General features: G+C 35.2%; 2 protein-coding genes across 2 annotated transcripts in view; one reads left to right on the top strand and one right to left on the bottom strand.

Moving 5' to 3' along the window:
- LOC107698498 (ubiquitin-conjugating enzyme E2 R2-like) overlaps positions 1–7,423 on the bottom strand; it is a 14,443-nt gene extending 7,020 nt beyond the window's left edge. The window contains exons 1-2 of the mRNA XM_016499524.1: positions 7,295–7,423; positions 1,567–1,653 (exon numbers count right to left, since the gene is read on the bottom strand). Of these exons, the coding sequence (XP_016355010.1) occupies positions 1,567–1,653; positions 7,295–7,423 (216 nt within the window). The remainder of the gene's footprint in view (positions 1–1,566; positions 1,654–7,294) is intronic.
- Positions 7,424–7,795: 372 nt separating this feature from the next.
- Positions 7,796–12,009, top strand: abhd17aa (abhydrolase domain containing 17A, depalmitoylase a). The gene is made up of 4 exons (XM_016499482.1): positions 7,796–8,195; positions 9,357–9,551; positions 9,649–9,828; positions 11,115–12,009. The coding sequence occupies exons 1-4, from the start codon at positions 7,816–7,818 to the stop codon at positions 11,332–11,334; spliced, it is 975 nt and encodes a 324-aa protein (XP_016354968.1). The 5' UTR covers positions 7,796–7,815; the 3' UTR covers positions 11,335–12,009.
- The last annotated feature ends 3,765 nt before the right edge of the window (positions 12,010–15,774 follow it).

The following is a 15,774-nucleotide window of genomic DNA, read 5'->3' on the forward strand; positions in this document are numbered from 1 at the left end:
TTTTTTTTTTTTTTAAATAAAATCAATTAATTGGAGATGCTTTTGATTATTAAAATTTAATGGAACCATTAAAATGGAATCCAGAAAATAATGGAAAACAGAATTTGGTAAAGATAAAACTGTAAAACTCAATTAATTAGACAAGCTTTTTGATTAATAAAATGTAATTTAACCATTAAAACAGAGTATAGAAAAATGCAAATGGAAAAAAAAATGAATTTGGAAATAAAACGGATTTCATAGGGCCCTATAATTATAATCAATTTTTTAATCCTTTAAAATTACTTAAAATACATATATAATAGAAAGGAGGCAATAATAATTAGTTCAAATAAAGTATTAAAAGCAAGAAATCATATAATTTTATTGAACAAATCTGTTAAAATACATAATGTTTTATAAACAATAGAGCCTGATGATTATTTTTACACATTGCTGTGCGATCTAATACTTGTTTAATATTTACCAAGCACCATTTAATTCAAATGTACACTTAATCTTTAATATTTGGCCATTTCTTTAGCACAGAAATGCTATAGCCACTGTAATTAAACGAATATGTGGACATCAAAATGTGTAAACTCAGAGTGACGGTTTGAGCTTTTATTTTGAAACCGCGATGTATTCTCCTGTGTTTGCGTAGATTTATAAATGATTTACCTTACAAATCTGATGAAATGGCACACGTTGCATTCCCAGATGAACGTTATAATAAACCCAAACTCACAACAACGTGCAGAGATGGAGTTTGAGACGCTCCACACATGTAAATGATAACAGTTCCTGTGGAACTACTGTGAAGGTGAACGGAGCCGCTGTGTGACGCATGTACTTAACCTACACGCATGTAAATAATTAAAGCACATATAGACAGCCCTAGCGTATTTATATTTTTATTAAATAATATAAATAATGTTATTAAGCCAGTGAATCTCAAATAAGAATATACCTAAATGAGTAATACTAGTATTTTTTTTAAAATGTTTTTAAATTACTTAAATTTCAGTCTGTTCTTCACACACACATCAGCATATAGCGCATGATTTCTAAAAACTATTTTATGATGGGTTTAATCCTTTTTGGACAACAGACAGTGCATCCAGAAGTCACTACATGTTCACTGAATGGAAAAACGCAGAAGGGTAAGCAAATAATGACAGATCTGTGCAGTGGCTTTTGCCATTGTTATGCTTCTCATTTCAAACCCGCACAACATGACCTAATGTGTTTTTTAGGTCACAAACAGGTCTGAACTGCAGGTGAACCACACCTGTCTGTGCCTGGTGGCGAGACTTACAGTTCTTCCTCAGTTTTAGGAGTTCAAATAATGTGCTTGGTTCACTTTCCCATTTGACACAGTGCAGCTATTTATATTCAGTCATATCAAGAGTTCATATAATGTGTTGATTTTCATATCTGTTCAGTGTCACTAGCCAACATACAAAGGTTTGTGTTTGCCAGGTGCATTAACACAGGGCTTAACTGAGAAGGAAATGAGGAAGTCCAGAACAACAGACAAGCCACGTGCTACAGTACACAGCATGTGAGCGGAAACAATCCTCTTACCTCATAGATGTTGGGGTGCCACATCTTGGTGAGGAATCTGAACGTGGGTGGGGAATAGGGGTAATCGATCGGGAACTTGATGCGAGACTGCAAAACAATACGAAAACAGTGGTCAGGACCATCAAAACCCACTTCAACCCATACATGCTTGTTTATTAAGTATAATGGCTAAATTGATTATGCTTTCAGCTGCCAATAAGGCTGCTTTCACACTTATTTCTTTGTTTGGTCTGAACTAAAGTTTGATTTCAACCCCCTCACCCGCTGGTCTCTTTTCACAATCACATTGTACTTGTGTTTGTCTGCAACAGATGCATCACAAGAGATGTGAAAAATGCAAGCTGCTTTCCAAAGGCAATTTATTTAGAGACAAGCAACAATGAAAAATGCATAACGTCAAAATGGGGGTTTTCAAACTTTGTGAGACCTCCAAATATACTGTGACAAAAATTTAAAAACTTGTCAAACATATTTAGTTTCTATAAATTTTGTATTTTTTCTAACTACCATTATAATTTAACTTATGCATTTATCAGACGCTTTTATCCAAAGCGACTTACAGTGCATTCAGGCTATACATTTTTTACCAGTATGGTAAACTACCATTATAGTACAGTTTCATAGGTATAAATCTAAATAAATTGATTTAGCATTTCTCACTAGTCTTAAGAAAGCAGAATGGTACAGTAAATGTGTTTTTTCTAGGGTTGGGTACCGAACTCGGTACTTTTAAGGGTACCGACCGAATTGCGTCGGTACTACTGAGTACCGATTCACGTTAAATCAATCAGTGCCAAATTTCGGTACCTGAGAACGCATCTGGGCACATACGCTACAGAGAGAGAAAGAGAAACCCTGTGACGTGATGTCACCCCTGCAACTCGTTCAAACAACACACAGGGCAAGCTGAAATGTTCTGAAGTGTGGTTACATTTCTAGGGCCATATGGTTTCTGCGAAAACGTGGAGCCCATTCATAAAAACTTAATTTACTCTATAGCACAGAATTCGTCAATTTTTGGACGAATAAATCAAAAGTAGGTCTGCCACTTAATTCGAATAGCGATATGAACTAGTGTCTGTGAATATTAAAACACAAAAAAGACGGTTTAAATATGAATCCTGCATGTTCCGCTTGCCTCTGTATGTATGAATGGCGGAAACGCAGTTTTGTTTACTACACAAATACTGAAGCACGCGTGACGCTCGCGGTGATTTTCGGCCTCTGCGTCTCACTATATGACGGCATGAACACAAAAACTTAATCTCCAGAGCTGCTGTGAGAGTCACTTCGCAAGAATTTTACCATTTCATTTGAGAAAGCTAGCATCATCATACTGTATACACACAGAAACTTCATGGCAACCTGTCAAAATAAAAGTACGGTTTAACATGTAACAGAAATATATTACTCTTGTATTACTTTTGTACAGTATATAATGTACATCTTTAAATATTACATTTTCTATCAAATTTAAGTAAAACAATTAAATTATAAAAATAAATATTACAACCAGATTAATCACTTAATTGTAGAAAAAAATAATATTATTATTAAATTATGCCTATTAAAAAATGTTTTAAAGGTATATTCACACAATTTTTTTCTTCCATGTATTAATTTCAACAGTAAACCTCAGTTTTTTTGCCAAAAAATAAAAGGGTTTAATTTTCATTTGATTTAAAATAAATGTTTCATGCCTTCATTTGATTTTCAGAAAAATTAAAACAAGAATTTCTGGGGAAAAAAAAAAAGAAAGGAAAAGTTTGTATAGGGCCCTATTGTTCAAAATGTTGAAATTGAGACTTCTGGACTTATTTTTTGTTTGTTTTTGTAATTACACAGAGTAAAGTACCGAAAAAAGTTACCGGCACCAAAATTCAGGTACCGATACAGGCACCAAAATTCAGGTACCGATACCGGTACCAAAATTCAGGTACCGATACCGGTACCGTACTGTTTAAAATGTGAACGGCACCCAACCCTAGTTTTTTCGGTAAGTTTTTTTTATATTATTATATTTCTATGACATTTTACACACCCTTTTTCTCTAACATTTCCCAAAGAGCACCCAATTTCTTAAAGCAAACTGTACTGGAAGTAGGGCCGTGCGATTAATCGAAATCGAATCGAAATCGCGATTTGAGATGTTGCGATTTCTTAATCGCAAAGCCTGTGATATGGACGCGATATTACTTTGTTCCAGAGCATATGCATGACTGCCTGCCTTGAGTTGCAGTCTTTTAAAACTAAAGAAAAAAACGTATGCAAGTTAAGCTTCGAAATGACAGACAACGAACAAAAAAATGTAATTTCCAAGAGCTGTGTCACAGCGCATATCAAAAGCTCCCTTATCGGTTCTGTTTTCAGTACTGGAGAATAAAAGATACATTCTTAACTGGAAGTGTGAAAATGTCCTAAGACTGTATTACTCTCAACTACATTTAACATTTCACCTTGTTAAAAACCATTCTGCAGATTCTTCCACCCTCCCAAAAAACATTCTGGTGCTGCTTGACAATCTAGCCATACGCTAAGTTCAAAACAATCACAGCGCAGGACAGCTGCTCTTAATAGGATTGGAGATGCATCACATTGCAGGAGAACAGTGCAGATGGACAGGAGGGAAAATCTGAGAGAAAACACACAAATGGACTTCGAGCTGGAGAACCAGGAAGTGGGACGAATCATTTCTTGGCACAAAATCAACTAGGTTAAACAGCTGTTACGCAAGAGATATGCCCTCCATCTCAATTCAATACAGACCTAATTATTTTCAAGTCTCGTGGTAAAACTGCCCTTGAAATATTTTAGGCAGCTACTTGGAAGTGGACATACTGACACATGCATTCAACTATACTCATTTAAATTACTATATTAAACAGGATTAGTTACTCAGCCTATAATGTTCTTCCAAAACCTGAATGTTCACACTGTTCTGACCCACATAATAAAAAGTAAATGGGGATCGATGCTGTTGAGCCCCACAAATCTTTATTCACTGAAATTGCTTGTTTCCAGCATAGCACTCAAATGTCATTTGCTTATATTCAAATACAGTAAATAAAAAATTGTGTGAAGCCAGGTTTGAGATCAGATGTCAAATGGAATTATTATATTCTTTAGAGACAATAAGATTCGAGAACTACAGCAGAGGAACAGATTGTCAAAAACAACTTCAGTTTTGTTTCATTCCTCTCAAAAAGCCATTGTTTGGTTTCTGAAGACCTGACATACGGATAGACTTGTGCCGGTATTCGGTAATGCGATATATCACGGTAATGAATATGCACGATATTGTTATCGTGGGCACTGCTAAATACCGTGAATAATTATATATTACAAATTAATCCGAAGAAAGTTGCAACTCTGTTATTTAATGAGCTAACATGAACTAAGACTTATTTTAACTTATTTTTTAAACAAAGATTAATAACTATTGCTCATTGTGAATGTTAATGCATTAACTAAGGTTAACTAATGAGGTTTTTTTGTAAAGTGATACCTATTGGTCTTTATAGTTCTTTTGCACTTTAATCGGTGTAAAACTTTTAACTTTATACATTTTTCTGTATTGCTTTATTGCATTTAAATGTTGTTATTTTTGTTATAAGAAAAAAGTTATTAAACCTGTTATACTGTATTATGACAGCACTTTTTTAAAACTAAATGTCAACATCGTGATAATAACGTATACAGTGATAAAAGCATTAGCAATTAATCGCAACATGAAAATTTGATACCGGCATATCCCTACATGCGGAACATACAATAAAGTTCAAAAGTTTGAGTTTGGTAAGATTTTTTTTTTTTTTTATGTTTTTGAAAGAAGTTTCTTCTCCTCCAAGGCTGCATTTTTTTATAAAAAAAAAAAAAAACAGTAATATTGTGAAATATTATTACAATTTAAAATAACCGTTTTATACTTATTTAATTTATTCCTGTGACGAAAAAAAAAAGCTATATTTTCATCAACATTCCTCCAACTTTCAGTGTCAAATAATTTTCAGATTCCTTCACAATAATTTTCCTTCAGAAACTATTCTGATTTGATACTCAACATTTTGGTATTTTATTTGGCATTAACATTTCTTACTGTTATCATCAATGTCAAAACCATTATTCTTTTTTTTTTTATTATTCCTTTATGAATACAAAGTTCAAAAGAATATAATTTATTTGAAATGGTAATCTTTTAACATAGCCTAAATGTCATTACTGTCACTTTTGACCAATTAAATGCATCCCTGCCAAATATCAGCATTAATTTCTTTAAGAAAAAAATCATATTGATCAAATTTTGAACAGTCGTCCTATGGATGTCTTCTATTGTGGTTCTGGTGATTCATCAGCATCCATCAGCACTTCTCCTTTTGTGTTCCAAGGAAGAACGTCAGTCATAAAGGTTACAAACACATGATGGTAGGTAAATGACATAATATTCATATCTGGGTGAATTGACCTTTGAAAGGAAACACGCAACTATTCCTCATAAGTTAGGCATGACTGGTTTCAGGTTCTCGGCTGACTACGAGATCTTGAAAATGTACCAGCAGAATACTCAAGAGAGCTTTAACATTGTTGTTCCTGTGAACAGACAAAGTGTGCGAATAATTTCCCCTTTCAAACAAAGAAGCAAGTCTCTGACACGCTCCACTGATTAATCCTCAAGCAGGGAGCAGTTACGAGTATGAGTACCATGCCTTCGGGCTTCGCCAGGCTCGAGAGTTCAGTTCTGACATTAATCAGGTTTCAACACGAGCTCACATCCTGATTCCTGACACACCAGTGAACAGTGACACCACTGTATCTGCCAAACCCTGTATGTGTGTGTGAGTGCTCTCGCTGTAAACAAAGGCTAGAAAAGTAATTTACCTACTTCAAATCACTACACAACAGTCCAGGACCTTCCTTTACAATCTAGAGAGGAACTAAGATGAAGATGAATGATTCAATAAAGTGTCTGACATTATTAAGGTCATTAATTATAAACCATCTGGGACTGGTGTGAAGGAACAGGTTTATCTGCACTGGTGGAATGGGGTGAGACCTCCTTACAATCATCCTTTGTTGTCATTATTCTATTTTTATAATTATCATAACAGGTCAGACTTGATGTTAACAACTAATGCCAAATAAATGGCCCTTAATAAATTGATGGAAGGTCATGAGTATGATATTTTCAAAAGTGAAATCAGTTTTGACAGATGCCTGCATTCAGAAGAACTGGAAATTATCACAAACACTAAATGATTAATTATTATTATACGTCAATAATGAGTAAAAAATATAATCACTTAAATGAGTAATGAGCTTACCGTAAGATTAAAGTGTATTAATACTATGATGAGATTAAATATGATCACATTTAATTGTAATATTAATAATATTCTTTGTACAAAGTCATGTAAATCATCTCAACCTCCATCCATCAGAATCACAATGAGTCAATGAGGAACAAAGAAACCAAACAAATGAGCTCCATTATCCTCAACGAAGACCCCAAAATCTCATCAAAACGACATCTGATGGAGAAAACAATCATAATCAGACCTTAAATCAATCAAAAACCTTAATTATATCCAAATACGTCTAAAGAAAACAGACACCGAGGCACATAAAGGGATGCAGCTATCTGGAGCTGGTTCCAGTTCTAAATTTAGACCATAGCCATCTGTTCCTAAAAATAACACATATTTACCCCTTACAAATCAACCTCAGTCCTTACCTTGAAATAGCCCCCTTCATAGTGAGTGTTTGGGGGTCCAAAAATCGCCACTTCCCAGTTGTAGAGATCAGCTTCATCCACTAAAGTGATCTTGAAACCCTCCACTGGTTCCTCCTGTAGAGACTTCATCTCCAGATTTTTTTAATATTCAGTCAGCTTCTGTGTGCATAGCTGTTTTCGGAATTAATGTGCGATTAAGTTAAACGGTGAGATCTGATCTGTGATTTAGTTTTGTGATTATATGGGCAGCTCTCCTGACATCAGCCTTGCTGTAGTGACAGACCTGAATGCAGCTTTAATTTCTGTGCCCTGCTAAAATGTCTCTAAAGGTTAATCGCACTGTCTTGCAATGACCAAATCAACATTTCCCTTTAATCTAAATGTCAACCTTCATTAACATTAAATGACATTCTCACTTGGCTGGATTGCTTTGTTGGCATTGGCTTATGTGAATGATGTTGAAATATGATAATTAAACCCGTGCAATCTTTCACAGGATCTCTAATTTCCAGCAGAAGAAAATGAATGGCTTATCCATCAGCGAGTTGTGCGGCCTGTTCTGTTGCCCGCCCTGTCCGAGCCGGATTGCAGCGAAGCTGGCCTTCCTGCCCCCGGAGCCCACCTACACTCTTCTGCCAGACCTGGAGTCCACCTCACCTGTGACCTCTAACCTTGGAGCCCCAGGTTTGCGCTCCCGATTGGCTGGAGGTGCTGGTGGAGGAGGAGGAGGTGGTGGTTTTGGTGACAGAAGTGGAGAAGGCCGATGGAAGCTGCACCTCTCTGAGCGAGCGGAGTTCCAGTACTCCCAGAGGGAGCTGGATGGAACCGAGGTCTTTCTCACTCACTCCAGCCGTGGCAACAGAGTGGGATGCATGTACATCCGCTGTGCCCCATCCGCAAGGTGAGGAAGGATCAGCTTAAGATGTTAATGGAAAAGCCTTTATATATAATACATTAAGGTAGTTTTAATGCATGAATTATGCCTTCTAATGCACCTTATGATGCATTGTATGATCTCATGAAAAATGTAACCACAGTTATAATACATTATAACACATGGCTAACAAAGCTTCAAATTTTATAATGCACATAATACATACATGTGTGTATATATGAATAACATAAGTTTCATGGGTAGTGTATTTTTTCCACCAGTAATATGATTATTAATTACATAAGTTGATATATACCTTTATAATGCATTATACATATATATATATATATATATAAAGGCTTTATATATATATATAAAATAAAGAATTGTGGGTCATTTAGTTTTCCATCAGGAATGCGATTATTATATGTGACCCTGGACCACAAAAGCAGTCTTAAGTCGCTGGGGTATATTTGTAGCAATAGCCAAAAATACATTGTATGGGTCAAAATTATAGATTTTTCTTTTATGCCAAAAATCATTAGGATATTAAGTAAAGATCATGTTCCATGAAGATATTTTGTACATTTCCTACCGTAAATATATCAAAACTTAATTTTTGATTAGTAATATGCATTGCTAAGGACTTAATTTGGACAATTTTAAAGGCGATTTTCTCAATATTTAGATTTTTTTGCACCCTCAGATTCCAGATTTTGGAAAGCTTATTTATTCAGCTTTCAGATGATGTATAAATCTCAATTTTGAAAAATTGACACTTAAGACTGGTTTTGTGGTCCAGGGTCACATATGATTAAGTTGATATATGATTAAATCCGATTAAAAGTTGAAAAAATGCAGGCTGATAGCTTCAATAAAAGCATATACCATTATTAATAACCTCGTAGCTTACTGTAGGTCTGTATTTAAAGGTTTGTAAGTTGTTCAAAATCAATTCCCCAAACGTACAGACTTAAAAAGTACAGAATTTATGCTTGTACAAAATACTTACGGATTAATTTATGGACATAACTTTAGTGTTAAGTTCTGTAGATGTCAGAATTATATTGTTGTATCTCTTCCTCTTAATCAAGAAATGATATTATTTTGCAATGTTCGGACAGTTAGTTCTCACAATCAGTTTTAAAGCCAGTCCTCTAAATCTGTCCCTGTTTTTGTGCTCTACAGGTACACTGTGCTCTTTTCTCATGGTAACGCTGTGGATCTCGGTCAGATGAGCAGCTTCTACATCGGTCTGGGCACTCGTATCAACTGCAACATCTTCTCTTATGATTATTCTGGTTATGGGGTCAGTACAGGGAAACCCTCGGAGAAAAATCTGTATGCAGACATAGATGCTGCGTGGCACGCTTTGCGCTCAAGGTATGTCAGAGACTAGAAAGCATTCAGTTGTACCGGTGCAGTATTAAAATTTAGTGTTTATTATTTCATGTGTGGAATCACTTCTGTGTTGTCTCAGGTATTGCATCAGCCCTGAGAATATAATCCTTTATGGGCAGAGCATTGGTACCGTGCCCACCGTGGACCTGGCGTCCCGTTATGAGTGTGCTGCCGTGGTACTTCACTCACCCCTCACCTCAGGGATGAGGGTGGCATTCCCTGACACCAAGAAGACGTACTGCTTTGATGCCTTCCCAAAGTCAGTGAGCACTGAAAACCTTCTTCTTTGCATGACAAAGATGTTCTTAACACTGTGGTTTAGAATAGTATTATATATTAAAATAGGTCATGCACTAACATGGAACTCAACTGAGGTGCAGTCATAGGTGTGCTTATATAATTTATTTAAATCTTCAAACATGGCTCATCCATTCAGAATTAAGAGCCGTATGTTTCCATAAAGAGGGAAAAATATCATTCCCTTTCCCTCTGAAATATAGCAATGGTAAAAAAAATCCACTATAGTATGAAATATTTGGGCTTTATTAGCACTGCTTGCAAGATATTATTAAGTCAGAATGCTTTTGAATGGCAGTCAATAGAGAAACTAGCTGTTTGACTGCAGAATAGTACAGTTATGGTACTACTATTTTTACACTGGTCTGGTAAAAAAATATTTTATAACCTCTTTACTAAGTAAAGGGGTAGTTAAAAAAAAAAAAAAAAGACTTTTCTGTCATTTATTCACGCACATGTTGTTCTGTTTATGTATGACTTGTGTTCCGTAGAATAAACTACCATTTAAAAGTCAATAAGACTTTTAGAAATTAATACTTGTATTCAGAAATTGATTAGAATTGACATTTATATTATAAAATATATCAAATATTTCTATTTCTTGAAAAATATTTGTCTCAGTTTTCACAAAAATATTAAGCAATGCAACTGTTTTCAACATTGATAATAATAATAAATGTTAATTGAGCATAATATCAGCATATTAGAATGATTTCTGAAGGATCATGTGATATTGAAGACTGGAATAATGATAGCTTTGCATCACAGGAAAGGTAATTTTAAATTTTAACGTATTCAAGCAGACAAGTCTAATTTAAAATTGTAATTAATATGTATTTACTTAATTTTTTATCAAATAAAAGACTTCTTTCAAAAGCATTAAAGGCTTACTGACACCAAAATTTTGCATGATACTACAATAGATTAAAAGTGTACATTTTCAAACCTGCTGGTCTGTTCCTAACCCAAAGCTACTGTGTGATTTCTGAATATAGTGCTTAGACTGATAGAAACTATTTTCATGGTTATTTTGTGACCTTGTTGAAGGCTAAAAGCACCAATTCCCTGTGAGTACAATTGCCCCGAAAAAAAAAAAAAGACCAGTGAGTTCTTCCAAATGTCCTTTTTACGGTTCACAAAAGAATAGAAGCCATACAGATTTTGAATGACATTATGGAGAGTAAATAGTGGCAGAATTTTGTGAACTGTTTCTTTAATAACTCTTTGTTGTGTCTTATCCTCTCTCAGCATTGAGAAGGTGTCTAAAATCACATCTCCGGTGCTGATCATCCACGGGACGGAGGATGAAGTGATTGATTTCTCTCATGGTCTGGCCCTGTTTGAGCGCTGCCCGAAGGCTGTGGAGCCGTTGTGGGTGGAAGGAGCCGGGCACAACGACATCGAGCTCTACAGCCAGTACCTGGAACGCCTGCGCCGATTCATCAGCCAGGAAGTGGCTGCACAGTAAATGCACCCTTCATTACGCTCATGTCAACAAATCGTCGACGTATATGGAAAGCAAACAAACAGAATCTGGTTCTGGAGGGTTTGTTCTTCTGTAAACTTTCGACTTTTACATTTCTATCAGCCTGGAGCTGAGTTTGCTACTGAGAAGACCCCTTGACTTCACACCCAAAAGATCTGAATGTGTGAGCGTCCGCGTCGGTTTCAGGACCTCAGTTCGTCTGAGGCACTCGCAGTTGATTTGGCTTGTGATTTATGTGACCAGGACAAATGAAATGCCATTTGAACAGGACTGATATCTTATATCTTTATGAAGCTCTTGTGGGTGTTTATGTACTTTCTCTTTTGTTAGTTCTCGTTGGTAAGCATAAGACCAGTCTGTTTTAAAATACAGCATCATCACTTTTCAGACAAGAACTCTCTGCTGGACAGATGTGTGTGTGTGTGTGTATTCAATATTTTTTTTAGACCATCTGCTGTGTGTATGAATGTGGTTTCATTGAAACCTTTTTTCTGATGAACTGATCTTCATCAGGCATCTCGAGATACACTACCAGTCAAAAGTTTGGACACACTGAGTTTGATTTTCATGATCTTAAAAAACTTTTGATCTAAAGCCTTCTGCTTAAATGCTTAAAGGGTTAGTTCACCCAAAAATTAAAATTCTGGCATTAATTACTCACCCTCGTGTTGGTCGAAATCCGTAAGACCTTCGTTCATCTTCAGAACACAATTTAAGATATGTTTGATGAAATCTGAGGGCTCTCTGACCCTCCCATAGACAGCAAGGTAATTTTCCGAAGATGAACGAAGGTCTTACGGGTTTCGAACAACACGAGGGTGAGTAATTAATGCCAGAATTTTCATTTTTGGGTGAACTAACCCTTTAATATTAGTTTTGTAGACATATACATTGTGCCTACTTACGAATTTCTTTGCAAAACTAAAATCTTAGCAACCAGCAACTGTCCAGTATACATAAAAACTTCTTCAATACGGTTTAAAAACCGTCCCAGGATGCTGCTCTTGAAATTGACGAATGTCCAGAACTGGAATCTAGACAAAGAAGAAGCTCATTTGTAAGACATTTAAATTTTTTTAAAGTTTTTTTTTGCTCAATACATACTTTAATTTGTGTTATTTAATTTTATCTTATAGTTTTCATGACTTTTCTATTATTCTAATAAAATAGTCATAATAAAAAATATTAATAGATGTTTCCAAACTTTTGACCAGTAGTGTAGGTCCATTCCGGTTTTTCTCCAGATTCTACATTTTTCTTTTAGCATTTTTCCCTTTGCTTCCCTGTCATTTAAAAAAAAGGAGTTTGGGACCCAAACGCTGTTTTTAAGGATGTGGGTAGAGCTGTACTGATACAATATGGATATATGGAAATACACTGCCATTCAAAGTTTGGGATCAGTGGATTTTTTTTTTTATTAAAGTAATGGTTTTATTCAGCAAGAATGCATTAAATTGATCATAAGAGACAGTAAAGACATTCACAGTGTTACAAAATATTTCTATTTCAAATAAATGCTATTCTTTTGAGTTTTCCAGTTATCAAAGAATCCTGAAAAATGTATCACAGTTTCCCCAAAGATATCAAAAGCAACTGTTTCCAACATAGTGGCTTAAGAAACATTTCTTATTGTTATCAAATCGGCATATTAGAATGATTCCTGATGGCTCATATGAGACTGAAGACTGGAGTAATGATGATGGAAATCCAGCTTTGCCTCACAAGAATAAATTAACTGTTTTCTATTTGACTCTATTTTAAAATCTATTTTAAATTGTAATATTTTACAATATTAAAGTTTTTACTGTGTTTACTGTACTGTGTACCTTATAGAGCAAAAGAGACTTCTTTCAAAACAAAAAATCTTACTTACCCCAAACTTTTGAACGGTAGTCTATCAAGATTTTTTTCCTCGCCATATTGACCCTTATATCACTATTTTTTTTTATTCATGTGTTCATATATTCCATTTATATGTTTAAGAAGAAACAGATTGTCTACATAAGCAAAAACTCTAAAACCAGAGCTGCTTCTATAAGACAAAAGTGAAGTAAAACGTGTGGGAGAGATTAAAACTCTTCACCTGGTCCAGTTGATATGATATTGTGATGCATCAGTGTATTGAGTTGTCAAATATGTATCACAATAAGGTAGTTGGCATTTCCAGCCTCTAAAATGGGGACTGAATTTGTAAATATTTCGATTTCTGATCCTTTTTTCCCACTTTTTCCCCACACACTGAATTGATTGACAGGAATGATTTTACCCACTGTGAGCACCTGACCTGAACGACAGGAAATCTCACGCTACACCCGAGACATCACACGTTCTTCCCGCATTCACTTCTCGTAGCTCGTGCACGTTGATGGAATGATGCCTAAATGAACTCTGACACCCAAGTCGACCCCAAACTGATGTGTGATTGACAGTTTTCTGAGCCGTCTCAGGATGGGGTCATGACCTCCATCCACTGTCTGTGTTTATGTCTGCGAGAGGAAGAACTGTGACAGGTTTTTTAATATTACCGCATGCCAAGTCATCAAATCACATTACCGTCGTCATTTTTGCTATTTCCAATCTCAGTTTGTATGTTGAGCTATTTATAGCGGCCACTTCTCTCACAAACAAGCCTTGCTGTATTAGACATGCTCTTATGTGGTCAATGGATAATTTAACATGAACTTCCAGATCTATTTTTATGAGGTCGACAAGTCTTTGCTATAATATGAACAAACCTTTCATAGTTTAAGAGCCATTTTTAAAGGGATAGGTGTGTCTTTGTAGCCTGGACATGTAGATTGTTTTTGTTTTTTGGACTTAAAGTGATAGTTCACCCAAAAATGAAAATCTCACTTCATTTCTTCCATGGACCATAAACAGGTCATTTTTGAATATTATAAACCATATAGTGACCAAGGGTTGTCAAGCTCAGAGATGATGATGAATTGGTGAATAACCACTCAAAAATGAAAATCTGTCATTATTTACTTTTATGACTTTCTTTCTTCTGCAAAACACAAAAGAAGATATTTTGAAAAATGTTGGTAAGCACTCAGGTTTGGTTCCCGTTGTCCAAACAATGGAAGTTAATGGGAAACGAAACGGTTTGGTTACAAACATTCTTCAAAATATCTTCTTTTACATTCCACAGAAGAAAGTCATACAAGTTTGGAACTTGCGTAAATGATGACAGAATTGTCTTTTTTTTTTGGGTGGACTGTCTCTTTAAATTTAGTGTTTATCATGCAAATCAATTGTACAGCTTATGGTTATGATACTTTAATTGTGTCTGTTTTTTGTTGTTGTTTTAGGGTCTTGAAAGCATCTGGTCACTACATGCTTTCTTTTTATCAAAAAGCAGAGAGTTTTTAGGTGAACTATCTCTTTAAAAGGACACTGCAACCTCTTTAACATCTAGTTTGCTATACCTCCCTTAAGGTCAGTCGTTTTTTATCCTGATGTCTGTAATTCTTAAGACGGTTTTTAAGACTTTGACATTTTTAAGACCCCAACTCTTGTAAAAAGCAGTGTGTACTCAGGGACATTTTCATTTGTTTGTGCTGACAACACACTGCATATTTGTCCTCAAATGCTGCCTGTAAAACAAAACCTGCTTTACATTGATCTTAGGAACCACAGACTGCAGGAAACATCATTTTTCATGTTGACATCTGTGTCATAATGAGCATAGCAAACTTTGTGTTAAAGCAGGTGTGTGCCACTTTCAGTATGCATGTAATAGATAAGATATGAAAAGAAAACGGACTAATTATAGCGTGTGAATTTCAGTGTATATTATATGACGTTCCGAGATTAAATAGTTAACGTTAGCCTAATATATAAAAAGGATGTTAGGATGTTTTTTTTTTATTTGCTTTTTAGAGCTCTAATGAAAAGGGTTAGTATTCACATCTCTGAACAACCGAGCAATAATGTCAAAACCTTTGACTGTGAGAGCTGGATAGATTTATCAGACTCACACAAAACTCCACATGATGATCATTTGAAGGTTTGCACTTTCAGTGACACAGCACAACCTTATCCGAGAACTCTAAAATACTCTATGCCGACTCTCAATTTTGTATTGCGATATAAAGCTAATTTGCTGTATTTCTAGTCACACTAAGTCACATATCTATATCGAGATATATTACCAGGTACACGTCTGTATAAAGAGGTGATGGTGTGTCCCCCTAATATGATGTAAGATGCTTTGTGTGTGTGTTGGGTAATGTTTTCATTTTTTAGCTGGAAGATGTGATGTACTGTGGTTGAGTAATAAAGGAAAGCTGTAAAGTTACAGTGGTATTTTTGACTTTTTTTTTAATAGTGATTAGTGGTTGAATTATGATTTTTTTTTTTAAATGACTGATATCTAGAGAACAAGAGCCTGATATTTTAATGAATGCAAATGAGATGTTC

This window comes from Sinocyclocheilus anshuiensis, unplaced genomic scaffold (genome assembly GCF_001515605.1).
Source record: "Sinocyclocheilus anshuiensis isolate Anshui unplaced genomic scaffold, SAMN03320099.WGS_v1.1 scaffold1910, whole genome shotgun sequence".
NCBI classification, from domain to species: Eukaryota; Metazoa; Chordata; class Actinopteri; order Cypriniformes; family Cyprinidae; genus Sinocyclocheilus; species Sinocyclocheilus anshuiensis.

Bases quoted from the DNA above. Each gene is read 5' to 3' on its own strand.
- abhd17aa (XM_016499482.1), top strand. From the start codon at position 7,816: ATGAATGGCTTATCCATCAGCGAGTTGTGCGGCCTGTTCTGTTGCCCG. The intron at 8,196-9,356 runs GTGAGGAAGGAT...TGTGCTCTACAG, and splicing joins CGCTGTGCCCCATCCGCAAG to GTACACTGTGCTCTTTTCTC. The intron at 9,552-9,648 runs GTATGTCAGAGA...GTGTTGTCTCAG, and splicing joins TGGCACGCTTTGCGCTCAAG to GTATTGCATCAGCCCTGAGA.